The sequence below is a fragment of the Gracilinanus agilis genome, chromosome 2 (genome assembly GCF_016433145.1).
Source record: "Gracilinanus agilis isolate LMUSP501 chromosome 2, AgileGrace, whole genome shotgun sequence".
Lineage (NCBI taxonomy): Eukaryota > Metazoa > Chordata > Mammalia > Didelphimorphia > Didelphidae > Gracilinanus > Gracilinanus agilis.
In genome coordinates this window covers 678,973,884-679,000,751 of record NC_058131.1, presented here as the reverse complement: position 1 = coordinate 679,000,751, position 26,868 = coordinate 678,973,884, and the positions used below count along the sequence as shown (strand labels likewise).

The 26,868-nt window shown below is 43.4% G+C and overlaps 2 protein-coding genes across 2 annotated transcripts in view; one reads left to right on the top strand and one right to left on the bottom strand.

Moving 5' to 3' along the window:
• REC114 (REC114 meiotic recombination protein) overlaps positions 1-12,120 on the top strand; it is an 80,569-nt gene extending 68,449 nt beyond the window's left edge. The window contains 3 exon segments of the mRNA XM_044660263.1: positions 5,458-5,676; positions 7,957-8,037; positions 11,938-12,120. Of these exon segments, the coding sequence (XP_044516198.1) occupies positions 5,458-5,676; positions 7,957-8,037; positions 11,938-12,120 (483 nt within the window).
• A 69-nt stretch (positions 12,121-12,189) lies between these two features.
• Positions 12,190-26,868, bottom strand: part of NPTN (neuroplastin) — a 33,243-nt gene continuing 18,564 nt past the window's right edge. The window contains exons 5-9 of the mRNA XM_044660262.1: positions 26,343-26,476; positions 21,672-21,945; positions 14,954-14,975; positions 13,896-13,970; positions 12,190-13,331 (exon numbers count right to left, since the gene is read on the bottom strand). Coding sequence (XP_044516197.1) covers positions 13,910-13,970; positions 14,954-14,975; positions 21,672-21,945; positions 26,343-26,476 — 491 coding nt within the window. The 3' untranslated portion in view covers positions 12,190-13,331; positions 13,896-13,909. The remainder of the gene's footprint in view (positions 13,332-13,895; positions 13,971-14,953; positions 14,976-21,671; positions 21,946-26,342; positions 26,477-26,868) is intronic.

Here is a 26,868-nt window from a genome sequence, read left to right as displayed (position 1 = left end):
CCCCCAACCCCCCCACCACCCGATGAAATGGAATCCTCAGCCTCTTGGCTTCCCCAGCCTCTGCTGCTCCAGAAACCCTCCCAGATGTGCCTTTGTCCTGGGGAGAGTGGCCGGATCCTCGGGTCAAGGGGAAGCAGACGCCGGCTCGCAGAGGTGGGTCGTGCCCACAACTCGAGGCCCACCTACAGGAACTCAGCACAGTCATGTTAGGGTTCAGAACCAGAAGGCAGGCATGGGGGGGGGGGAAGCTCCCCTGGCCGAGGCATCGAGCTCCAGCTCAGCGGCCGCCCGAGGGGTGTCTGCTCTGGCATCTTTTCTCCAGCGTTCTGGGCAAGACATTCCCTCCCAGTATGCTCGCTGGTCTCCTTCGCACTGTCCTTTGACTCCTAGTGCTGGAGAAGGCTCAGGAGCGCGGGGGCAAGTCTTTTATGAAGGTGACATTGTTTTTTTTTAGTGGGAAATATATTTTAAACAAGATTCATTTATTCTGTGAGCAACTCAAATCCTCCTGATCTAGCCAGGTGTGTGGAGGTGTTTTATTTTCAGCTGTTCTTACCTCTACGTCTTGCTTCTTCAATTCTAAGTGCAGGTGAAATTTTAATATTGCTTTACTTAGAAATCTTTTTAGCTTTGCCACTGGTGGTTTCCACATTTGTGATGCTTTCTGGTCAGTGGAATTGATACCAGAAGCCCCCAATGGGCTTAGGGAATAAAATGTCTGTTGGGTTTTCTGTACCGCCTGTTCCCTCACTCCTATTGATGCTTTTGAAGGAGGCAAAATCTCACGATACGTGACACCCAGCTAGTACAGTGTGACCAGTGAAAAGGGTGAATACGAAGAGAGGGGGAAAAACGACCACCCTGTAACCTTTTCTTCAGTTCCAGCTCAATTTATAAAATGAAGGGGCTGAGCTAGCTGGTCCCTTTTAGCTCTCATCTATGGTCTTGTGAAAGAGAAATAAAATTCCAAATAAAACCATAAACCCAAACTATTTACATTCTGATAAAAGCAACATACATAAACTCGAATGAAATAACAATGCTGTTCCCCATTTTTCATCTGGGTATTAACAAATTTTTGTTGTTATTCATCTTATATAGTTGGCAGTTAACTGTTCTGTTTCCTCACTACATATAATTTTAAAAATATTTTAGCCCAATTATATGCAAAAACAATGGATGTTTCCCCAAATTCTGAACTCCTGATCCTCTCACTCCCAGCTCCTTAAGATAAACAGTTTGATATAGGTTACACACGTACAACCATGCAAAACATTTCTATGTACGCGTCATGCTGAAGAAGACACGTAGCTCAAAAATAAAGTGAAAAACAGTATGGTTTGATCTGCATTCAGTCTTCATCAGTTTTTCCTCTGGAAGCAGATGGTATTTTTCATGAGTCCTTTGGAATTATCTTGGATTAGTGTCTTGCTGAGAATAGCTAACCCACTCACAGTGGTTGATCAATTTACTGTGAACAACATCCTCTTGATTCTGCTTACTGCATTTGTATCAGTTCATCTAAGTCCAGGTTTTTCTGAAATTCTCCTGCTTATTGTTTCTTATAGCCCAATAGTTTTTCGTTACAATCATATTATACATAGCTTGTTCAGCCATTCCCCAATTAATGGATGTCCCCTCAATTTCCAAATCTTTGCTACCACAAAAAGCTGCTATATTTTAATATATTAGTTCCTTTTCACTTTTAAAAGAAAAAATCTCCTTGATGCTAGGAGTATTGCTGGATCAGAGTATGTAGTTTTATAGCCCTTTGAGCACCCTTCCAAATTGCTTTCCAGAAAGGTTGGATCAGATTACAATTCTGCCAACAGGGTATTAGTGTCCCAGTTTTCTTATATGCCCTCCAACATTTATCATTTTGCCTTTTGTCATAATAGTCAGTCTAATGGGTGTGAGGTGGTACCTCAGAGTTGTTTTAATTTGTATTTCATAAATTAAACATAATTGCAGTAAATAAAGCAAGAGTGATTTAGAGCATTTTTTCTTAGCTTGATTTCTTTAGAAACTGCTTTTTATCAGATATTTGCTGTAAAATTTCCCCATTTTTCTGCTTTTCTTCTAATCATGGTTACATTGGTTTTGTTACTATACAGAATGTTTTTTTTTTTACAAGTCTTTCTATATTTCTTTGTATTATACAACTGTACCATGTTTATGCCTCGGTGATACTCCATTACAATGGAAAATAGCTCAATAAATTATGGCATGCCAACAAACCACACATGATGGTGTTTTATAGATTTGGGTTTGTTTTGTTTTTTTTTACTTTTTGATGTTACCAAAAAAAAAACCCACAACCTATAAATCAGGTTTTTACATACTTTTTTTGATTTTCATCCTAAGGATATAGACAAGTAGAATTACTAGATCAGAGCATATAGTTTCATCATTCTTAGTGAATGTTGGGAAAAGGAAGAAAAAAAAATAATCATTTATTAAGCATCTACTGTATGCCAGAAACCATGCTAATCATTTTACAAATATTTTTTAATTGGATCTTTAACAACTCTGTGAGTTAGGAGTTATTATTATCTCCCTTTTACAGCTGAGGAAACTGAGGCAAATGGAGGTTAAGTGTCTTGTCTGGGGTCAGACGCTGGGTTGGAACTCAGATCTTGCTGACTTCCAGGCCCAGCACTCTGTCTATTCATGAGTGTACTTTTATTTCACTATGGAAGCTGTGTTTAGGAATTTCAGATGGCGACAGGGTGGGATTTTTGTTTTTCAGTTGGGTTCACTTTTTTGTGACACTATTTGAAATTTTTCTGGCAATGATACTTGAATGGCTTGCCATTTTCTTCTCCAGCTTAATTTTACATGAGGCAAACAGGGTAAAGTACTTGCCAGGGTTAAGTGTGTGATACAGGAAAACGAGTCTTCTTGATTTCAGATCCTGGCATTACATCTACCATGTCACCTAGCTGCCTCAAGTATAAGTCAAAAGTTCTTAAATTACAGTATGTTTTTTCTCTAAAACCAGCAGTTCCCAAACTTTTTTGGCCTACCACCCCCTTTCCAAAAAAATATTACTTAGCGCCCCCTGGAAATTAAATTTTTTTAAATTTTAATAGCAATTAATAGGAAAGATACATGCACCTGTGGCCATCACCGCCTCCCTTGATCTCTGCAGCACCCACCAGGGGGCGGTAGTGCCCACTTTGGGTATCACTGCTCTAAACAAACCACAGAATATAAAAATTGGGGAGTAGGTGTACATATTTAAGCTTTTTATTTTCCCATTGAAAACAAGGTTTTTGGTGTTTTTTTTTTTGAAACTTTTACATTTAGAGTGTTAAATTGTTAAGATTTTCAGCTTACCCTCTTCAGTTAACATTTTGGGAAATTTGCAATTGTAATTCGTGTCATCCCAGAAGTGGTCTTGTAGAATAAGATCAGTGATGGGCATGTAACTCATTTTCAAATTGTTCCCTATGTACTGCTTTATCTTGGGTCTATACATCTTGAAATAGTGTTTCTGGCTTTAGATGACAAAAACTAGAAAGCCACTTTAGAAATCACTTATTAAAAATGTCACAGACATTAGACTGTAGACTTCTGAAATGACATCCTACATTATCCTTTTTTGTTGTTGCTTCTCTCTACCCAATTCCTAGCTGTCAAGTTAAGTAAAAAGTACATTTAGATTAATAAATACTACTATAGTGGTATGCTCTTGGCCAAGAATTTCACCATCCTCGTAAAGGTAATAATTATGGCCATTTCAATTTCAACTTTTCCTTAAACTTAAAGTAAAATTTTAGAAACATACTTGTGTCTCAAGGAAAGTATCATATGTTGCACAGTCATAACAAGAATGGCTAAAACGAGGAAATTTATGTTTAGAATGAATGGATTTTAGATTTTTCTGACCAAAATTGGGAAAGAACGAATTCTCCATAAATAGAAAACTAGTTCTAATTGGTTTGGCTCTAACAAGGCAGAATCAGAGTAGGAAACACCAAAAGAAATATTGTGGGAATATTAAATATCTTTTAAATGAAAGTTATTTTCCTTAGAGCCACTCAGTTCTAGATTGATCTTCCCAAGTCTAAAATTTCCCATAGTACAGATGTATTCCTCCAACCTCGATGCCTTCCTCATTTATTAGGTGCATCAATGAGCTAAATGCTTTCCATCAGTTGAAGACATGGCCTTGCCAGATGGGCTTACATCAAAAATAAAAAACAGCTTAAATGTGATTTAGTGGGGTTCGCTGTAAGCAGTGGAAGTAGAACACTGGTATTCTGGACACATTTACAGAAGAGAATCAACATGGCACCCTGAGTAGGAGGCTAGGTCAGAGAACCGCTAGGCCCACATCTTTCAGTTGTCTCACGCAGTTCTTAGACTTTGGGTTCTGAGGCGCTTCGACACTGGGGCTCCCCATACTTGGCGGGTGCAAGCAGAACCAACAGGGATATTGGGTAGCAAGTTGAAAATCAGAACCCCTTGACACTGTGCAGTCACGGCTGCTCTGCTTTGAGAGAGAACTTCTGAGCCAACTGTTGGTGTCCTCTGAGAAGCCCTCATCCCTCTGCCAGGAAAGAGTCCCCCCAGATGGCCATTTCGGCCCTTGTTTTCAACCTCTGCCTCTCTTCTCTGCTCCTTTCCTAAGTGCTCTCACTGCGTTTGCCCAGTCACAGGCTCAGGGATTGTCTGGCCTTATTCAGAGGCTCAGCTAGATTATTAGCTTTATTTTCCTCTTTGCAAGACACAAATAAAGCTTGTTTGATGCTGGCTTCGTTAACACAAGACTGTAGTTTTGCCCGTCTTGGTAAGCAGAGCGTAAAACGACTCCTCTGTACCTCCAAACCCGCCTCTCTCCGTCATTCCCTCACATCACACTTTACATCCAACCCGCCCGTCCCTGCTCCGTCTGCTTGAGCTTTCCATGGCGCGGCGCTCCTCCACGAGGACTCTCCCGCGACCCGGCTGCAGTCCCAGGGGGCCCCAGAGCCTGAGAGGCAGCCAGCGGCCTCCTCGCTCCCCCCTTCCTCCCCACTGTGCATGCCACAGTCCAGACTGGCCGGCCCTGCCTCTTCCTGGCCCCCTTCATGGTTGCCTGGACGTGCTTTCCCACACAGAAGTCCAAAGGCCTCCGCTGAGGCGGTTCTGAGGGACCGAAGCTGCCTTTAAGCCAGCGTCCTCGAATAGTCCAGTCGCACGTTCTGGGCATGCCGGGTGCTTCCACTTTGGTCTCTGTATCCCTCACAGCACATACGGTGCAGGCGCAGAGCAGGGCTTACGAGCAGCCACCCTACTTCCTGGCCTTGGAAGCCAGCGATGCGACTCCACACTCCGAGGAAGGCCTCCGTGGCCTCTCGGGGCCCTGACCTCGGGATGGCCCTCCCGCTGCTTCCTGGCTTCCCCGCGCCATTCCAATCTGGTGAGAAGACAGACTCTCAGTGCTTCCTTTTCTCTTTCTTTCCTCTAAAGGAGAAGAGTCGGATGTTCCGGGTGAAGTTTGGGGGCAACTCCGAAGAGCAGGCCCTGGAAAACTGCTTCACCTGCGTCCAGAAGCTGGAGCAGTACATAACGATCTACGTTCCCGATGAGCTGGGCCAGGAGCTGGAGCTGGGCCCCAGCCTGCTCATCGCCCCCGAGGGCCAAGGGCAGGACGGCGAGGAGCCGGGCCTGCGGCATCGGCAGCGCGGAGTAAGTGCAAGGCCCCCCATCCCCAGGGCCAGGCTCTTTCCATTCCACGTCCACATGCTCTAGAGGGTACAGAGAATAAAGCAGCAGATTCTCAGGTTCAAAAAGGGGTCTGGAGTTCATCTAACGTAGCAAAGAAACCACCATCCCCGGAGGGACGGCTGCTCTGCTTTCGAGAGCCGAGGGTGATCGGGGGGCTATCCTGGAAGTGGGGGTTCCTACCAGCATGCCGGCCCTTCGCACTTAGCCAGGGGACTCGGGTCTTTAGTGAAGGAACACCAGGGAAAACACTGCCAAAGATAAAGCCAGAGTCCAAAAGAAGAACTGGCCCACTTCAGGTCCAACAGTAGTGACCGAGGCCGCTGACCTCCGAATGCAGCCTTTGAGTCTCTTTCCCATTCCCAGGCGCTTGTCACCACACTGGCCGCAGGGCACGATGTCCGTGACGGACGCACCGCTCTCTTCTCCAGCCACAAAAGCCCCAGGGCCCGTGTGAGCCGGCGCTGCTTTGGGAGGGACCCACTGCTGCTGAGCGGGGTGCCACTGGACGGCGGCTCACGGACGAGGAAAGGATGGACTTTTTCCGCCTTCAGCCCCTGGTGTGGATGTGTGGTGCCTCGAGCTCCTTCATCAAGGGGGAGCTGGGCAGAAGGGAGAAAGCTCAAAGCTCACCTTCCCTAATCAGCAAATTCCTCCAGCGCTCAAAAGCAAGCCTCAGGGAGCCACTGGGGAGATTCCTTGTGACTGAGCTTCATGCCTGGCTCTCCTGGGGGAATCTTATGTGGACAGCAGCCGGGGACATGGGTACAGTCTGGGCCCTGAGGGCAGCTTCCTAGGAAAGGGAGAAATGGGATTCTGACAGCAGGGGGTATGGGGAGGACAGGACAAAGGCCTGCACTAGGGTAGGGCTTGTGGAAAAAGCTGGGAAATGATGCAGAGACAGAATCCCAAGAACCTGGAAAGGAGAAGGGAGGTCTGAGAGTGGGGAACGGAGGGCCTTCCTGGAGCCTTTTATCTGCATGTGAGCAGTGCCTCAGTGGCCGGGAACTTCAAGGGAAGTCAGGAGGAAGAGGTGCAGGGACGAGCTCCCGAGTTTGGTTTGGGTCTGGTTGACGAGAGGTGCCGTGCAGGAGTCTAGTGAAATGGGAGTTGAAGCCATGGTAGGAATGACATTTCCAGGTCAGAAAATTGTGGAAATGCTCACTAAGGAGTCAGGAAAAGAAGCAGAGAGAGCAGGGGGTGCTTCTGAAACGGACGGGCAGAGCACGGGGAAGCTGTGATACCCCCTGATAACTGGGTCAGGACACGGCTCTGGGGGGACGCATGAGAACAAGAGTGTGAAGACAGAAGGGGGTGCAGGCAAGGAGCTCGAGGGGTTGGCCAATTTGTTTTTTTCCCCAAGAAACTTAGCAGTGAAACAGGGAAGAGATCTGGGAAGCTAGACTACAAAGGATTTAGGGAAATATAAAAAAGAAAGTGGAGGTGGCCAGTATAATAAACTTCCTGAAGGAGTTTGACCACCAAGAACAAAAGACAATTTTAAGTTAAACCTGAGATGCAGTCAGCATGGATGCAGCAGGGAGTTTTTATCAATGAGGCCAACGTCTGCGTGCAACAATTCATTTTAAGATGGTAGGAAAGTCAAAAGACCACAGGGATCATACATTCCTCCTCCTCTTTCCCTGATCTCGAGATACAAGCCGAGACTCGTTGGGTCAGAAATTAAAGCAGTATTGCAAAAGGAAACTGATTTGTAAAAAACATGTGTATGAATTGTACTGTCATCTAAAACTACAAGGGGCCCTAGGGCAAAAGTAACTGTAACCCCAAGCAAAATATGTTAACTTCTACCAACCAGTCATCAAAGGACCATCTCAGCCATGTTTCCAGTAATTCCACTCCCTGTTCTTTGGAGTCTGTGACTCAGAAATTGCCTGTAGATACTCCCAGATGGGGAGTGACTGTCAGTCTGTCAGAACTTGGTGAATACAAAATATAGATCATGCTTCTTTGATACAAACTGCTGGCACTTAAAAAGGGTTTGCAAATGTGAAACTAGCTCAGGTCAACAGAAATCCATGCTGTCTGATGTTAATAAATGGGTCTTACTATAATTATTAATAGTAGTAGATTCCACATACATTTTGCTATATGTTACTTTAAATTATTTTGAACAGTTGCATTTTTTCTGAGATGTTCAAATTAAAAAATGGTAGCATTTTGAGAATCTTCTATCCCTCTTCACATTTCATTTTTTAAAATGTATATTCTGTTTTATTCCAGTTACATCTGAATGTAAAACAGCGTCATGCATCTTCCCACACCTTTCCAAATGGAAGGATAACAATGGTACAACTTGCACAGGTAGAGCCAACTTCTGTGATCAGTATTTGACATGGTTTAGTATTTTTTTTTCTGTAAAAGCTGTGACTCTTATATTTCACTTTTGAGCTTCCTATATAATAACACACAAAAAGTGAACCTACAATCATGATGAGGGAGGCTTGAAAATCAAAGGTAGAAGAGAATTAAGGGACTGTCTTTTTTAATCCTTGGTGCAAGATTAGACAAGATAGTACACGATAAAGGAGAATTGTTTTCACAAGTAAGTAAAAATAGGAAAAGTGGTTTTGATAGCAAAGGCCAGAAGCCTTTTTAATGCGTGCAATAATCAGCCACCACTTCCCAGGTGACTGAGGGGAACAGCCTCGGTTTAATTTTGATATATGAAATTTTGAGCTATTTCAGAGAAACATTGAAAACCAAATTGGGGGCAGAGGCAGCTCAGCTACAGTTTTCATATTTGAGGGAGTCTTCATTGCTAAGTGGCCTTCATTCTCACCAGCTCAGTATGGAAAAAGAGGCGGGAAAAGTGAGAGAATTCAGTCTTGATGCAACAGACCTGCTTTCACAAGAGAGGCCCACCTGAAATGCTGCTTTGGTATGCTTTTTTTCCTCCTTGTAGTTTTGTTTTTCACTTGAGAGAATTTCTAGATTGTAGGCTGATGGACTCAGACCTGAGCTTTTTGAACATTTAGAACAGTAACGGCTTTCACTTTCAAAGCACTCCAGTATCTAGCCAAAATTGTGGGGTTGAACAAAGCAGAGATTAGAGACTGTCCCCCGGATAGGCAGAGCTTGGATGACCCCTGCCTGAATGTACCTCCAGTGAATGTACTCAATGTACCTCCAGAAAATTCATTCCATCAAAGGCATTTCATTCATTCTTTATGCCATATTCATTCATTCTACCAATATTTTCCATCTTGCCATGGGCAAGTCCCTGTGTGGCAGCTCTGAGGTAGGCCAGGCTCAGCCTGGGAGGAGGTGGGGAAGTGATCAGGAGCCTTACACGACCCCTAGGCCTGCCTGGCCATTGTAGCCGCCTCCAAGAAGGGCCAGTTCAGAAATGACTTCTCCACCACTGGGCTGTGTATAAGCTGAAGCTCCACAGGAAGAAGGATCTGATCTCCTTTGCTTCTGCGATCCAGGGCTCTCCTGCCCCCTGCCCAGTACACCCTTAGGGCTTCCCCAAATAGTGCCCTGATGTTACTCCCCTCGGGGTACACAGAGGATGGAAAGGAGACACAATAAAGGTACCAAAATGCAGATTCCTCAGATGATGCGGAGGTTTGCCAAGGTCTAGAGGTCCTGGTCCTAAACGTGGGCTTCTTGAATTATTTTGGAAACTCTTGACTTTGACTGTCAAATAAATTGATCCATCCTGTCCCAGAACAACCTTTTTTTGTGTACATGTGGATTATCTGAGGAATTCCAACCAAAAATTAATACAATCCTTTTGGTCAAGAAAGGAAGATTTTCCCCCACTTCTGGCCCTAGGTATGTACTAGCCTCTGTCAGACTGGTTACCCTTATTTATGAATGAATTCCTTTCATGGAATTTAGGCATTGAAATCTAAGCCTAATTACAAGCATCACATCTTCACCAAAGTCACAAAAAACAAAACAAAAAACTCCTTACCTTCTGCCTTAGTATCATTTCCAAAGCAGAAGAGTGGTAAGAGCTAGGCAATGGGAGTTAAGTGACTTGCCCAGGGTCACACAGCTAGGAAGTGCCTGAATTCATATTTGAACCCAGGACCTCCTGCCTCTAGGCTTGGCTTTCTGTCTACTGAGTCACCTAACTGCCCCTCCACTGTCATTTTATCTTTTCTTTCTCACTGTAATTCAAGAACATTTTCTTCATCTCTCTAGACCCTCATAATCAAAGCATTTCACTTACTCTAGCTCAAGGCTTCCCTAGCCCCAAATGCTCTCTCCTCAACTCTGAGGAAGCCACGATTCATTAGACCAATATCCCTGGCCATGTAGACAACTTTGCCACACCTTCTCCAGTCTCACTACATCCAGTTTTTTTTTCCTAGAAATCCTCTCTAGAATAGCTCTCCAACAAATTGGAGCCCTTCCTGTCCTTTTAGCCATCACTAGATTCCGCCAGTCATTTCTCCTTTGTACTACCAGATCGTTATTCTCTTCTCAAAAAAAAAAAAGCTGTCAAAACATCAACTTTGTGACAAGTATCAAGCGCTAATACATCAAAGTAATAAGAATTGATATGTGGTGCTTTCAAGTTTGTTTTTAAAAAAAAAAAGCCATCATGTGAGGCAGAGGCAGACACTAAAGGTTTTATTGTCCTAATTTTTAAAGAAAAAGTTGAGATTTAGGGGTTTGGGGACTTGGTGTCCAAGGTTATTTGCAAGCCCGACAGACCTTCCATCTACTTTATCAAGCAAACTGCATAAGCAGATGACAGCATTCTTTAGTAAAATGTCCTCCTGCATTTTGCAAAAGCAAGGGTTTTGTTTTTACTGAATTCTTTACTGAGGATTTTCATAAACATGGGGGGGAGGGGGAGGAGGAGGATGTGAGATTAAAAAATGCTTACCCCTAGGGGCTAAGAACTTGAAAAAGATTCTCATAACCAGATTCTAGTCTAAAAGGTTTCTTTTGTAAAATGGCTCATGTTTTATCTGATGACTTTAAAAACATTCTTCTGAAGAAGGCAATCATTGGCTTCACCACATTGCCAGTTATAAAAACAAGAAGGATTAAGAACTGCCCAGGTTTAATCTAAAACTACTTTAGATTTTCTAAATGTACCAGGAAATTGTGCTGAGATGATACGATCCATTCAGATTGATTATTTATTTGAAGTACAGTCACTTCTGGTAGAATGTGAGGGATGTGTTCCTAAAAACCACAGAGGAACTCAAAAACATTGTCATAACACTAAAAAAAAAAAGAGAGAAGACCTGAATAAAACCAGTAGCACAGATTTAGATAATGTAACTGGTTAAGAAATACACAAGTGCTACGATGGGCAGTGGCTGTGGCACCCCGGCTCTCAGGCGCCCAGCTTGGCAAAGTCAAGTCCTTGCTGGAAAGAGGGTGACAATGAAGAGCAGAAATTTCCAGGGCTATGTTGGGGGCCTTCGCCATGATGGAAGTCAGGGTAAGGGGCAGGCTCAGAGCAGCCCTTCTCAGCCCACACCTCCTTCTGCACCAAAAGATACACCACAAATATGCCACTTTGCCTTGAAAAAGACCTGATGCTCATTGATAAAATTGGTGCAGTTTTCTGGGTTCTCTTGCTGTTTCTCATTGATGAAAAAGCTCATAAGCAAACACAGAATTCACATGATGCTGAACTTGTTCCCCAATATAGCAATCACATTGGAACAAATTAAAAAGTTTTCACAATAAGCATTAGAGTGGAACGGACTAATTTTACAGTTGTGTATATCTTTTATGGCATTTAAACTCCAAATTGCCTAGAAGTGTTGAGATCTAAAATGTCCAAGAACCACAACACTGGACTAAGTGATTTGATCATTTCTAAGGTTCTTCCCTTATTAAGCCTTTTTCATACAGGTGAGAAAACTGAGGCCAGGGAAGTCAAGAGCTAGGGTCAAGGTCACACAGCCAGTAGAGCAAATAGCAAAGTCATGGTTCACCCTGAAGCTCCTGACTATATATGGTTGCATGTCATCCTTCAGCCTCTCAATGTGGCCCAGGAACTTCAGAATTCCCTGCAGCCTGTACTAGGCAAAGCATTTGATTCATTAGTAGGAATACTTTTATGATGTGCATTCCACAAAATGTCTATGTGAAGCTTCAAGTAGAAGACTTCCTTTTTCTGTCAGAGAACCATGCAGGTAAGAAAGGCATGTCTTCTGCAGGATTCACACTGACTCTTTCATTTCATTGCTCAGTAAACTTGCCTTGTCCTGTCTGTCTTTGCAGTCTGTCATGACATCGGCAGAACTACCACTTGCTTATAAGCAAGCTGCATGGAATGCTGAAGAGTTAGGTCCCTTCCTGAAGTTGTGCCTTATGGACCAGAATTTCCCAGCATTCGTTGAAGATGTAGAGAAGGAACTAAAAAAGCTGATACGGTTGGGAAATTAATGTTCTGTGCATAAATAAATAGCCGACTTATTGATAAAATACTTTCCCCCAAAGTTAGTAGAATAAAGATTGTTATTTCAAAGCATCTTTTTTCTTTTATCAGTGTTTTATTTTTAAAAACTTGTGAATCCACTTTTTTATACATCATTGCACTTCAACAAATACACAGAACACAAGTTCATGCATCGACAGTTCTGCACCGAATGAGAACCTTGTCAGGTTGTAATTCTACAATCAACTGTTAAATCAACATAAGAAATTACAGTGTCAAACTGAAAAGTATAATAATTAGTTGCATAGAATATTACCATGCTTATAACACTTTTAAGACCACTGAAAACAAAAAAGGAAATTATAAAAGTCTGCCTGAATTAAATGTACAAAGAATATGGTTCAACATATCAGTGCAAAAAGATTTAAGAATTTACATGATTTTAACAACAAAAATCACTTAAAAAGCAATCATTCATATATATAATGTGTATGTATGTATATGCATATATACACATATACACACACATATATACTTTCTGATGTGTTTACTCATCATAACTGCTCATTAGACTGTCCTAGCATCTCATTAAAGTCTTAGGTTAAGCCCTTAAGATTATAAATTTCAGTTTATATTACTCCTCTTTTAAGTACCAGAACAGCATAATTCTCTCACCTGACAACATACAATAAGGAATGAATTTCAGCAGCTTAAAAAGGAATCAAGCATTTACTGTGTTTTGATTTTCCCCACCCCCAAAAATATAAATATATATAATATATATTTATATATATATACTGTATATATTTTTAGGTTTTGCTGTACTTTACAAAAATGTATCACTAGATGGCAGCAGTGCGATTTAGAGCTTTTGCCAATGTAATAGCTGCATCAAGTAAAAGATGGCGCATGCATGAGCGATCCTCAGAGGACCTTTTTTACTTCTATTTAAATATTTTCACAAAGGAAAAAAATGCAACATTCACAGCACATCAAGCCCCAAATAGTTTACACCTTCTACACTGAAGCATTGTTTAAAATGTTTCTGGCTAGGTCTTCCTTATGAGAGAGGCTAAATAAGGCATGCTTTAGACAGTCGTCATATTGTTGCTCACTTGAAAAATCAGGAGAGGAAAAAGAAAAAAAAAATCAAATACAGCTGGAGTTAGAGAACCAAAGAGGTCCAGGCATAAAATTTAGCAGGTCATGTTGCCACCAGTCTCAGGAAACTAAAGCTCTGTGAAGAAACAAAGGATTGGACATTTTAAAAGGAGACTGCTCTAGTGACGAGCACCTCGGGAGGCAGGGCAGAGTGAACATTCCACAAAACTCGGGCCAAACAACATGCTCAGGGATGTGGTGTGAAATTCTGATCTCCATGTGCCAAAGGAGAGAGAATTTGGCACGTCTGCTTATCCAGAAGCCGTGCCCTTACAGAGGACTTAGTGGACAGAGCGCGAGTTGGTGGCCTCCAAGAACAGTCCAGCCTGAGTGTCACTGTGGTTTGGCCATTTTCAATCTGTGATAAGTGAAAATAGCGCTGCAAGATGTTGACTGTGTAACACTTCAAAACGTTAACTGGAATGATGCATGCAATTATGGGATTCAGACAACTCGGCTGCAAAGTGTTCCTTCTCAGTCACTGAGCGATACTCAAAGAACACAGTCTGCAATCCGAGGACCCTTTCAACTATGCGTCCCCACCGTCTACCAAAGGAGCAGAACTTTGAAAATAGAGCTCAACACATGTCTAGTTCATTTGAATGTGACTCTGCAAATGTCTGAAGAAGGCCATACTTACATCGTAAGCAGTACTTAATTTGTGTTTCTCTGGCGCAAGTTTTTATCTTTGTGATTGTTGGTGGAGTTGGTTTTCCTTTGGAGGAAAAATTGCATCATAAGAGTTAAATTCAAAATCAATAGAAATTTTTGAAAATTTTAAACACATGGAAATACAGGGAACCTTTCACTTGCTGCCATCCCTGGTGTAGTAAGAAGTTTTACTGCACACGACTAAATAAAAATGTTTTCTGTGAGCTACTGTATTTCATTTAGCAGAACTTTTGACTCCCAAGACAGCATACAGCCATCTTTCACTTTGCTGTATTGTCAATTAATTCAAATTCGAGAATCTGATTTTTTTTCTAATTGCAAAATTTTACATGTGTTCCTTACATGCAATTTTATACACTTAATTAAAAACCCTTTAGGGGTAAAGAGTGGGGAGAGGAGCTAAGTGGACTTCATTACACTTACTTTTACTTAATTGGGAATCTCCTGCCTACCTTTTCCCCTCCTCTACCTCCCAGCTACTCCATCCTCTCGCCATAAAACATCCCTTGAATTCACAATTGCACCATCCTTCCTCCCTGAGGTCTGTAAGTGGCAAGTCAATTGAGCTGTATTATCAAAATTCACTAACAGTCCTTCCCATTATTTATTCTAGTCTAAGAATCCAAATCCTAAAATTTTAGAGCTAGAAGAAGAATCCTTAGAGATTCAGAAGCATTCCTTCATTTTAAAGCTGAAAGAGACTCAGTCACAAAATGGTTTTTTATGTTATCAGTTTGAAATTTTGTTTTATGTCAGTTTTACCTAAAATGAGACTTGTGTATGCTAAAATACCTTTTAGAGAAATTAACCGTATTGCATATCCTGAGAATCAAAAGATCATCCCTCTGGCCAGCGTTTAATCTAAGAGCTACACACTCCAACATTCACTTTCATTCATCATCTTCCCTCTTCTTGTTTACCCTTGCTATTCCAACTCATCCTACTTTATTTCACTGCAAATTCAAAAGAATTCAATTTCATTCTATCAGATAAATGACTAAGGCAAGCACTAGAGAAGGTACTTACATGGGTCCAGCTGGCTCATCATCTATAGTAGGTATTTCGGTTCAAATTTCATTGAAAGAGAGGGGAAGAAGAGAGAGAGAGAGTGTGCCGTTAGATTCGGTACAAAATTTTCCTGGACCAAAAATTGCAACTGGCAAACTTGTCTATCCATAGCATTTATAAAAAGGCCATTCCACTTGGTAGTGCAAAAGACTCATGGAGTTATTTTTCTGGTTTCAAGTTTTTAATGGCAGGTATGTTGTTTCAATGGTTTTAGTTAACACTTGGAATGCTTGTCATGAAAAACTGCAACTGTAGTGGACAGATAGCTGCAATATCGTCATACTCATCTTGTCCCCAAGTTCCAGTGGTTCACTCTTAAATAGATGAGAAGACAAACCAACATTTCAGTTGTAAAATCCTGCTGTATGTTTTCTTGAAATGATTGCAGTCTGGAGCCAGTCTTCCAATGTGGAGGGACTCACAGGTTCTCGATGGTTACAAACTTAATCTTGGCCTCCCCCAAGGAATAGTTCTTTTTTTCCTTGATGTTTGGGCATCGTTAAAGTGGAGATAAGTGAGGTGGTGGACTAGGAAGCCACAAGGGCCAAGCATGGCATTGGAGAACAAAGGCTGCCCGTGGCGAGCTGTGGGGAACGCGCTCCTTAAGAAGTCCAAGGGCAGCGTCCCGCCCCCACCACCCACCGTGGAAAGGGCACGCCACGAGGAGAACCTACGCTCTGCCCGCATCCTGGCCAAACCGGCATTAGAAGCCACACTGGATCTTAAAGTTAGGCTTGTTTTAGAGTTTGGCCTTCGTCTTACAAATTTACGAGATCCAATTAGCATTTGATAATTACTATTTAGGGCGTTTTTCTTTTCCTGCTCCAACTAAGGGAGTCCAAGTAGCTTTCTAAGCCAGGAGATTAAGAAAAGCATGAAGGGGAGGGAACGTTCATCAGAGCTTTTCTATTGGATCTGCCATTGGACACCTATGTCAAATCAGAAGGATTCAATGAAACAGAACCATTTGGCTTCACTCAAGTCAAACTCTCAGCAGGATTCCACAAGGGGCTCGGTGCACATGAAGCAGGTATGGAAATCACGGTCTCAGTGTAGGCATCTGCATGAGCACACACCAGGAGGAATGTCTGTGGGAAGGAGACATTGCTCCACCTGTACCTTCGAGGCAACGAAGAGGCAAAGCTACCGCCAGCACACACAGTGACCGGAGCAAAAAAATATTTCAAAAAATAAAGGACCGACCACAGACCAACCACTCAGCAGCCAAACAAGAGGCTAGCGACACCCCGGTGTCCACAGGAGTCCATCACTAGCAACGTTACACTCACTATCCAAAAATGGGTACAGAGAAAAACTAGGACGACCAAGACATCCACGGGCTGTATATGCGGTGGGGACAGAGACACAGTAAGTACTGAGACAGAAAGCACAGACTGAATCCTCCCCTCACGAACACCTGCCCGTTCCCGCCGTCATGTTCCAAGCCCAGCGAGCTCCAGGCTGGACACTGAGCCCTGCTCTACGTGGGAGAGGAGAACAAGACACCGGCCAATGGAGAGTTTTAGTGAAGGCTCCAGCAGGGCCAGAAAACCCCCAATTCTAGCACCAGATCTGAGGGGGAAGAATAGCAGCAGCCTGGCTACCCAACTCCAGAGAAAACAAAGCCAAAAAACAAGGTGGTCTGTCTGGCTAAGCTTTGGAGACGGCCAGCCTGAGACTCAGGCGCTCCCTGCCCCGAGAGCTTCCCTCCACATGGCCAAGCGTGATTCTGGGTCTCGGTTTAATGACGCCATTCTGCAGCTGAACAGGCTTCTAACGTGCAAAGGGCTGCATGGAGGTAGGTGTTTAGCGATGAGGAAGCAGTGTGGGGGCCATGCCTGTGAGTGGGAGCACTTGTTATTCACTCTAGTCTAAGCCTGCGGAGCTCCTCCCCTGCCTCCCCCAAGGCTCACGGGCACATTCTTCTCTAGAGGTTCAAAAGAACAAAGGGAAAATGCGTGGCATTTGGCATTTCTACCCACTGCTCTGAACCACTAACCACTAACGTAGCCAACACACCCACAGTACAGTACGGACAAAAAAGGGACTCGACCCCAAGGAGAAAGTCAGGGGAGGAGGAAGAGAACAGAAATCAGGGGAGGGCAAGGGACAGAAATCAAAAGAAAATAAAGATTAAACAGCAAACTGAAACCCAAATTAGTTGTGAACGTGAATGAAGTAAACTTGAAGAAAAGTGTTAACACCATGAACTGTGCATCGTATAGACTGAAGCGGAGAGTAAACAAACTCCAAAGCATGCAGATCGCTCACTTACCACCATTTTTAAGGGTATGATGCAATTGAAGGGGGAAAAAAAAGAAGTCATAGTAACCGACAGATATCAACATCACCCCAAACCCTCGGGCTTAGCTAGGACTCAGTGACTCCGCCACGGGTCAGCTCAGATCACTGGCAAGGACGGAAACAAGGCGTGTGTACCCTGTTCTAGTGGGAGATGTCGAAGGGATGCACTACAGCCCTCGCTCCTCCTCCATTTGCCTTCTCACGGGGAGAAGGGAAGGTGCCCTGAAGCTCATTTTACATAACACAAGACTACCTTCAGGCAAACGGATTTTAAAGAAAAGAACTTCAGAGATGGCTCCCTCCTTAGTATTTCTCAAGCATTACAATATTAAGAGTTTAAAATGAGAATTGTGGAAGCTTTGAGTTTAATAGTTCATTAACATTCCGCCCTTACCACCTTTCCTCACTTAACTTAGATTTCTGTTCATGTCAGAGGGAGGGATATTCCAGCAAAGCACACGATGTGCCTGTGATCAAACAGGACAGGGGCTACTTTAATTTCGTCTGCTCTCAGATCTGTCCCATTCAATACAAGAGAGTTGGTTTCAACTGTTACTTTTATGACTTTCTACGAGTAGTTTTGTTACTGATCCACTTATTTTTCTAGTTTAATAAAGCTGAATACAGATTTTAGAGCTCACTTGAAGAAAGCTTTCTGCTTTCAGGCCTTCCACAGAAGTTCAGATTGGCTGGGAGTTAAAAGTCTTTCTCAGCATCAGAATAATTCTAGGATACCAACTATATCTGAGCCACATTAAAATCTGAAATAATCTGTTAAAATCCCCAAAGGGTCTTTTTTGTTGGCTTATAATTTTCCTTCTTAATGAAGCATCCTCCTCCATCCTTCCAACCCCAATAGTGCCTGGGATTCGATGTCGCTGAAATCACTGAAATGGATGCAAGCACTCCACAGTACTCTTTCCAAGCACTTGTCACTCTCATAATCTCCCAAATTGTCATGCATTTTGAAAATGACATTTTCATAGCACGGTGTGTTTTTATCTGGCCCCAAATGAAACTGGACTTCTCCTTGCCTCCCCAAGTCCTTAATATCTAGCCCTTTCTATAGATATCTAAAGGCAGATGCAGAATTTTCTCTATGAAAATTTCTTCTCTATGCTATGAGACACATTCTGGTCCCAGTGAAGTCCTTATAACATTTTCTCAGGGTCTAGCGAAGGGTAAAAATCCTAGAAGGTGTGCTAACCCCCTAAAGTCATCCATTCCAAAGGAAATCCACATCACAGGATCTGGGGATAACGTAATCTAGCTTAGAGGGTCTTTTGGCTGCAGGGTTTATAGGCCTTTGGCAGGTCTTTGGCTGACCTAATGGCCCCCCAACAGCCTCACCAACGTAAGGATTTTAAAGCAATCTGTGCCCCGGAGAATTTCAACAGTGCAACAAAAATAATGATTCCACTGTGCTCTGGATAGTGCTATACAAGCATTTGTTTTTCAAACTAGAGGACTAGGATATCAAGAACTGGTGGGCTGAACAAGATGTGAATAATAACTAAAGAGTTCACATGCCCAAAAAAGCAGTGAGTCTGAAATGGAACACAGGCATCACTTGGTAATAAAGCACCCATCTGGCAGAGAACAATCACGTCAGCTCTAAAAAAAGATTCCTGTTCCCATAATGGTATCTAAGAAGCCAATACAGAGCTGCAGGAAGGATGCCCCCAAGGTGTGTGCTGATTGGCCTAGAAACTTCTCTGAACACAGGTATCGTGAACTCCTTCCATCCACTCCGAAGACTAGTCAACGGGGGGAGGAATGAAATCATATCTGACATGAGCTTTTCTCAGGATAAATTAGGGAGCTCTGTGAGGGGCCAGAGAGTGTGTGTGAGGGGAAGGGCAGGGGGAGACGAAGAGACCAAAGCACTGGGGAAAAGGCAGGAAGAGTACAAGAAGTACACTTCTGGTCAGTAGTGAGAAGAGGCTCACAAGGATAGGGAGGAGAACAGGGGAAATGCTGGAGGGAGCCACGGGAGGCAAACCTGCACCATGGCGGGAGGGCAGCATCTCACATTTCCACCTAAATGCAAAGAATCAATGGGCGGCTCCCTTGGGCACATTCCTCCTTTGGTGGTTCACACTTACCCACAGCGAGGAGGCCAGATGCCCCTTTAGGAATCTCTTTTAAGCTAAATAACTCCTGAACAAACCGAGGCTCTTCTTGTGGCGGCCAGAGGTCTCCATGAGCTGATCTCCCCAGCTCTCGTCATTTGTGACAAAGGAGAAGGGCCAGAGGGCGGCTTCCCCGGGAGTCCTTCTCCCCGGCTGCTCGACTACTTGCCTCTCCCCAGACTGGGCCATTAGCATGAGACACTAAGGGGCTTCCCACACAAGTCCTAGCACTGGGTGGAATCAAGTACACTGAGCTGCTCTAGTGGATGCTGTTTTTGCAAAAACCTCATCTTTCAGCCTCTCAGCCTTCCTGGGGAAAGGGTGAGAGCCAGATTTAGCCGAGCAAACATGCTCTGCAGTTTGAGCCTTTTATTCCAGAGGAAGAAAAAGTCCCCATCTGGGAGGAGTGAGGCATGACGGCCCCCAAAGAGCAAACAGGAAAAATGACAGCAAAACCCAAGAGCTCTCCTTTTGTCCTCTGATGAAGTTGCTCTCAACTAGAGGCTACACCACATAGAAGTTAAAATCTCAAAGGGCTGCAAAGAACTGAACATTTGAGCCTTTTCACCTCAGAAAACAGTAGCTCTACAGGCCGAGAAGGGAAGAGACTGAAAGCCCAAAGCTTGGGAGATGAGGAGCTGTCACACATCGTTAAGTGGGGTGAAGCTAGGTGGCTCAGTGGATAGAAGGCCATGCCTAGAGTTGGGAGGTCCTGGGTTGAAATATGGCCTTAGCACTTCCTGGCTGTGTGATCCTGGGCAAGTCACTTGGCTCTGTTTGCCTAGCCCTTGTCCTTCTGTCTTAGGAGTCGTTTCTAAGCATAAGGGTTTAAAAAAAAAAAAAAAGGCCCGAGCCATCAGCCAATGCAATGCCACAGTGACAGTAATCCCCCTGAAAATCTATTTTCAGTGTGTGATGAACGGACACTAAAGGGAAGACGGCCGAGTCTCCAGCCCACAGCCCAACGCAACAGTGATTCAAGGAAGAACCTGCTCAGCCTCTGACTGTCATTCTACTTAATTTAAGCAGGGATTTGGGGTGAGGAAGACAAATTCATCCAGAATAACTTGCAACCAGACTCAGCAATTTGATGTCTTTAAGCCTTTGTGTGTCATGTTCATCAGTGCAGGCACCAGGATGGCATGTGTAGTTTGAGGCTGTCCTGTACTGAGAACGGCACACTGATGGGCAGGTTCCAAACAGCCTCCAAAATGGCAGCCCCATCAATGCTCCATTCCACAGATCCTTGACTCTGGGTAAAGCCTGCCCCATAGGAGTCACATCCTATCCCCAGTAGGCAAGCAGCCTTGGAGAGCCACCGTGGGGAAGTGAAAGCCCTGCTGCCAGCTCAATTCTGCTCCCTTTGAGCGCACTTTCAAAATGAAAGCTTTGCTGCTACTTCACTTGACACAAGGGAGAAATGTGATGATTTGGGGAACGAGATGGGATTGGGGATGGGGAGGCAGTAAGAGGCCTCCACCTAGTTTTAAGACCTCCTACTCTTTTTAAGGACAATCAGGGTTGGAAGAGCACCATAAACAAAACTATCTGAAGAGGTGATTTTGCCTGAGATTCACTCTAACCAAGACATAGCCCAAACCAAGCTAGCATGGTAGCGATTTTGGGGGCCTTGGAACTGTGGTCTTCAGCAATCCCCCTGTCTTCTCTTTGTCTCTCATCTAGGGGGCGCTGAAGAAGGAAAATTCAAAGAGCAAGTGATCACAAATGGAGGGCAGCCTTGAAAAACTTTTCAGCGTTTTCCAGCAAAGGAAATACAAAAATCACTTGGCTCTAATGGTTCCTCAATGAATAATCAGACTGAATTTAGGGCTGAGTTAAGAGAAATTCCTGAGAAGCTATAAGGAATCCTAGCTCTGACAAAGTCTAGGTGGTCAAAGACTATGTGGTAGGTTCTAGACAAAGCGGAGGTCTTCTCAGGTTCCAATCTGTCATACTAGTATCTGTGAATGATGAGATGGAACAAAACACTTCAAAATGCTGCCAATCTCCACAGTGGGCTAGACATTCAGTCTTAAGAGCTCAGAGATGGCTACTGCTGTGACAAAAACTCTAAACAGCCAACAAGGAAAAAGATACAGGATTGTTTTTCACTTGGGGGGAAAAAAGATTAAACCACAGCCTTCTTCCAGCTTGGATCCCGGGCTCGGATAAACCCTCCCAGCTATGGCACCCCAAGAACAAATCCCAAAGTTACAGCTGTGTTCTGGACACACTCTTACCGTCTGGAACCTCATCTGGCCGCTTCCTTTTTTCATAGATCAAAATGATCACCACAAGAATGATGATTTCAGCCAAAATCCCCAGGAAGGGCCAGAGGGGGGCCAGGTGGCTCCGCACTCTCAGGACAGTGACGAAGGAGTCTGAGCCAATGGCGTTAGTAGCGTTACACTCGTACTCTCCGGGATCTTCTGTGATTTGGAGGTTAATGATGTACAGCTCAGTGTAGTTTTCCTTATTGGTGATGAAGAATCGGCCAGAGGTGTTGACTAAGTCCTGCTCAGGCAGAAAAAGTGAGAGCAAACCAAGGGTCAGGGTAAGGTAAGGTAAGCCAGGGCCCTGTTACATTTGAAACAAGTCAGTTTTCTTAGAAGTAGAGAACTTAGGGACCTTGCTCCCAAACTCTCTCCAAATTATAAAGATGTGGCTAGAACATGTCTCAAATGAGAATGAGGAAAAGCATGGCCCCAAACCTAATTGTTCTTTGTCAAAGAAGAAACCATCAGAAGAAAATGAGCCGAGCCTAATTGAAAGCCTGGATGAGAGAGCTCTATCTGACCTGTCATCTGTGCCTAGCAGCCAGTGGATCCAAGAGCAACTTTATTCCTAGCTTCATCCATTTGGTCTGGAGATCTCTTAATCCGATACAAAGTGATCTGAGTCAGAAGGTCCCTTGAACCAAATCCCCTCTTTTCCTTTGCTCCAGTCTGAGAAGGAGGTTGCCCTACTCCTTGACCTGGTATCCTTGAACACAGGATCCTCTCTCCATTGAGCATCCCTCTCTTTGTCTTTTCAATCTCTCTCTGTCTTTTCAATCTCTCTAAAGCCACTGTTTCCTTCTCTTCTGCCTGAAAATTGACTTACCTCTTCTCTAATCTTAAAAAAATCTCTCTATGACCCTGCTACTTCTCCCTCAGCTAACATCCTCTTCTTCATCCCCAAACTTCTAGGAACACTAGTAGTTCATGCAGGCTGCCTCTGGTTTGGTCCCACCCCTAAACTTTCTGCCACTGGTCCACCATTCTCACTGTTCTACTGAAACCTCTCTGTAACACCACCAATAAGTTCTGAATTGCTAAGGCTAATGGCTAGTTCCCTCAGGACTACTCCTTCTTGATTCTTTTGAAATATCTGACATCTTCACCACTATACTTCCTCCCTGATGAAACTTATAGAATTATAGATTTAGTTAGAGGGACAACCCATCACCACCACCACCATTTTCCAGATGAGGAAACATAAGTGACTTTGTCAAGATCATATAGGTAGGCAAGTGGCAGAGATGGGACTTGAACCCAAGTTCTCTAACTCTAATATGTGCTCTAGCCACTGTATCACCAAAGTCCTTCCCCTTTTATCAATCAACAAGCATTATTAAATACCAAATAGATGTCAGATGTTGGGCATACAAATGGAAAGAATTAAACAATACCTCCTTGCAAAGAGGTTACATCTCAATGAGGACATAATTTCATAAATAAATATATACCAGATCAGAGGAGAAATAAAAATAAAAAGTTCATGATAGTTTGGAAGAGAAGATACTAGCAATTGAGGGAATCAGTAAAGGTTTTGTGTAAAAAGTGGTGATTAAGCCAAAATCTTAAAGGAATAAAGGTAGTCTAGAAGGCAGTAGAAAGTAGGGAATGCATGGGCCTGGGAAGTGGCCAAGGTAAAGGGACTTGACTGTCATCATCCAGTTGTTTCCCAGGTTTCTGACTCTTCTGCTCACTCCTTTGATGGTTCTTCTTCTTCCTGATTCTGCTGAATCAGTCACTCCTCTGAGCTTCATTTGTGCATTTCTAGAGTCCAGTGGAACTTCAAATCCAGCATTCCAGTCACCTAACCTGAACCTTTTGGACTCTCATTTCCCTCAACCACAACAATCAATCAGCTATTTACTCCTGTCAATTTTTCCTTCACAATTTCTTTTGCATCTGTTCCCTCCTTTCCACTGCCAGCACACTAATTCAGGACCTCATTACCTATCACCTGAACTATCTTAGAAACTCCTAACTGTCCTGCTTTTCTCTCTACAAGCACTGCTTCCAAAAGAAGTATAATTACTTTACTATCAATGCTCTAGAATACTGCAGAAAATTAGAGGCAGAAGATGTCACTCTTACTTTTTAAAAAAATGCAAAAGCACTAACTGGCCTAAAAAATCTTCTCTTCCTCTGCTTCAGGATTTTGTTTGACTGATTCACACTTTCCATGGCAGCTAAATTTGGAACAAGGGGAGGATCAAAGAAGGGATAGGACTTACTCGGGTTGGCTGATAATAACTGATGACAAGATAAAGCAGAACATTCAACTCTCAATTTTGTTTTTAGATCCTTTTCCAAGGAACATGATTCTTAAACTTGGAATGGCAGAACAAAAATGGCTCTGAAGGAGGAGTATAAGAGATGTGAATAGATGGATGACATTCAGCTGTCTTCAGAAGTTCAAGTTACAAGATTCAGAAAAACCACCCAACAGTCTCATGCCATCTTCATGAGAAGGATTTATATGGTGAAGTGGATTTGAAATTGATGGAAGGACTGGACCTATAATACCTAACCTTTATAAATGGAGATATCAAACAAATGGGAGGACCCCTAGGATTAATCTAGGGCATTCAATATTCTTATCAATTACTCAAAAGCAAAAACTGTATGCTTATCAAATCTGTAGCATGTTATATGACAGCCAGGATCCAATAAGATCACAATAGGCTAGAATGATGGGGCCCAAATCAAGTAAGATACTACTACAATATAAACCATATTAAATTATATGGATAAATATAAAGTTCTATACTTGGGTTTTTTAAAGAAATCAGCTTAACAAATAAAGGAGGGAGCCATTGGGTAGGAAAGAGAGGAAGAAATGGAAAAGATCTGGGGTTTATGGAAGACTAAAATTCTAAGGCTTAAGAAACATATACGATGCCAAAATGAGTAAATGGGTTAGATCTGCTTTGATATGTTATGGTAGTCAGAACACATCTGGAATACTGGATTCAGTTCTGTGTACAAAGCACATTTTAGGGAAGATAGGTAGCAATACGTCCAGAAGAGGGCAACAAGGATGGCAAGAGAACTAGAAAATAAACTATCAAAGGATGTGTTGAAGTACTTTTAGCTCCTGTTTGGCATTTAAAGCCCTTCAAACCTGATTTCAACCTACCTGTCCAACACTGGCATATACTACTTACTCCCTTTCACATGTGATCAGGAGTTCTTAACTGGAGGTTCATGTATAGACTTCAGGGGATCCAAGAATGTGGATGGGGGGAAAAAAATTCTATCTTTACTTTCACTAACCTGGAACTGAAATTTAGCATTTCCTCAATTATAAATTTTTAAGATAATTATTCTGAGAAATGATCCATGGTCTTCAAACTGCCAGAGAGGTCCATGAAACAAAAGATGGTTAAAAACTTCTGCTCTCAAGTATGGTCAAATCAGCCCCCTTGCTTGTCCTCATACAAAATATTCCACTTGCTTTTTCCCAGGTTGTCCTGCACACTTGCAGTGCCCTCCCTCCCTAACCTCTGCCTCTTAGCATCCCTTGCTTCCTTCATAACTCAGCTCAGATGCTCCCTGCTACGTGGTCATTCCCCAACTGGCTGCAGCTGTGGGGGGCCTCCTGACCAAGCATCATGTCTTTATTCTGTCTATACTGACAGGTGGCTCCCCTGACAGAAGGCGAACTAGTTGAGGGCAAGGATTGCTCCATGTACACTCCACAACCCCACATCTAGCAGCACGAGACACTTAAACATGGGATGAGCATCTGGTGCCTGGCTGACAGCGTGAAGAAGAGACTGTATGAAGCATTTCCGTCTTTGTCAGGGGACTCTGACAAACGTTCGGGAGACTCCAGGGGTGAGAACGAGTCTGGGGAGAAGGATGACCCACGTCGGGAGCCTCTAAAGCTGGCTAGGCAGAGGTGAGGGCAATTTCCTCACAGCCGGTATTTTATAGGGTGATGGGACAGAAGCGAAAGGATGAGGTGATCTTTTTACATAGACGCTGGTTAGTAATGGTTTGCCTAACTGAAGCTTAGACAGAGTTTTCTATAGGACATAAATCACAGGTAAATATGTAACCATCTAGCCCAGATTCTCAGGGAAATGTTTGCTTCCCTGGGTAGAACAAGGACAGCCAGGAAGAGCCAAGAGCTTCTCAGGTGCTTCGGGTGAGATCATACGTGCCTGGCTCTAGCTAGCGGATGGCTCTGACTTGACTAGCCTGCTCTCACTCCTGAGCCTACATGTCTTGGGATAGCCTAAGTAATATGGAAGAACAGACTGAATGGCTGGGAGTTCCCTCAGAGCAGACTGTCTTTTGCTTTTCTGTGTATCCTCCCTGCTTAAAACAGTGCCTAGTACAGAGCAGGCACTCTAGCTACTCTAGAGGGATCCTTAATCAGATACATGTTAGATGAGAAAGCCTTCTCTTGGCCTCTATGATGGGGGAATTAGGAAGTCAACTCCAAATGGCACACATTGGGAATAATAGTAATGGTGAAATTGGCCAAGGAAGTCCAATGGCTTTGGTTCATTTTAAAACCTGCCCCATTATCTGTTTCTTAAAGAGCAGTCTACAGAAAATGCAATGGCCCCAAATTGCTGAAAGACCTTACTAACATTCCAAGGCCAAAGATTAAGAGTTTAATTCACTCACCATGAACATGCCATTTTCCTTCTTTCTCCAGACCCATTCTGGGTGAGGGTATCCAACGGACTTGCAGTACATCAGGGCATCTTGCCCTTCATTCTTGTTCTCACTTCTTTTGTGGCCAGTGATCTCAGGAACAGCTGTAAGACAAAGATAGGGTGAAGGGGCATGGCTGCCAGAGCCTAGGGACACACTAAAGTCTAACCTAATGATTTGGAGCATTGCTTCCAGTACTGATGCCACCAGCTCATTCATGAAGGAAAAGCCCATCCTAAGCATCAGATTAAAGAACAATGACCAGTCTTTTACTCAATCCCCTTCCCTGGAGAGCCAGAGAGAAAAATGCCAGGACACAACACAAAGTTTCCAGATGTAGCCCCAACCAACTGGAAATGAACAACATTCCCACAATGCATATTTAATTGTCTAAAGTAGAGTTCTTAATAGAAAATAAGAAAACCTTATTTTCCCAACATTCTACCCCCAAAAAATCATTTAAAAAAACCTGCCAACCATATAAAACTGCTATAAA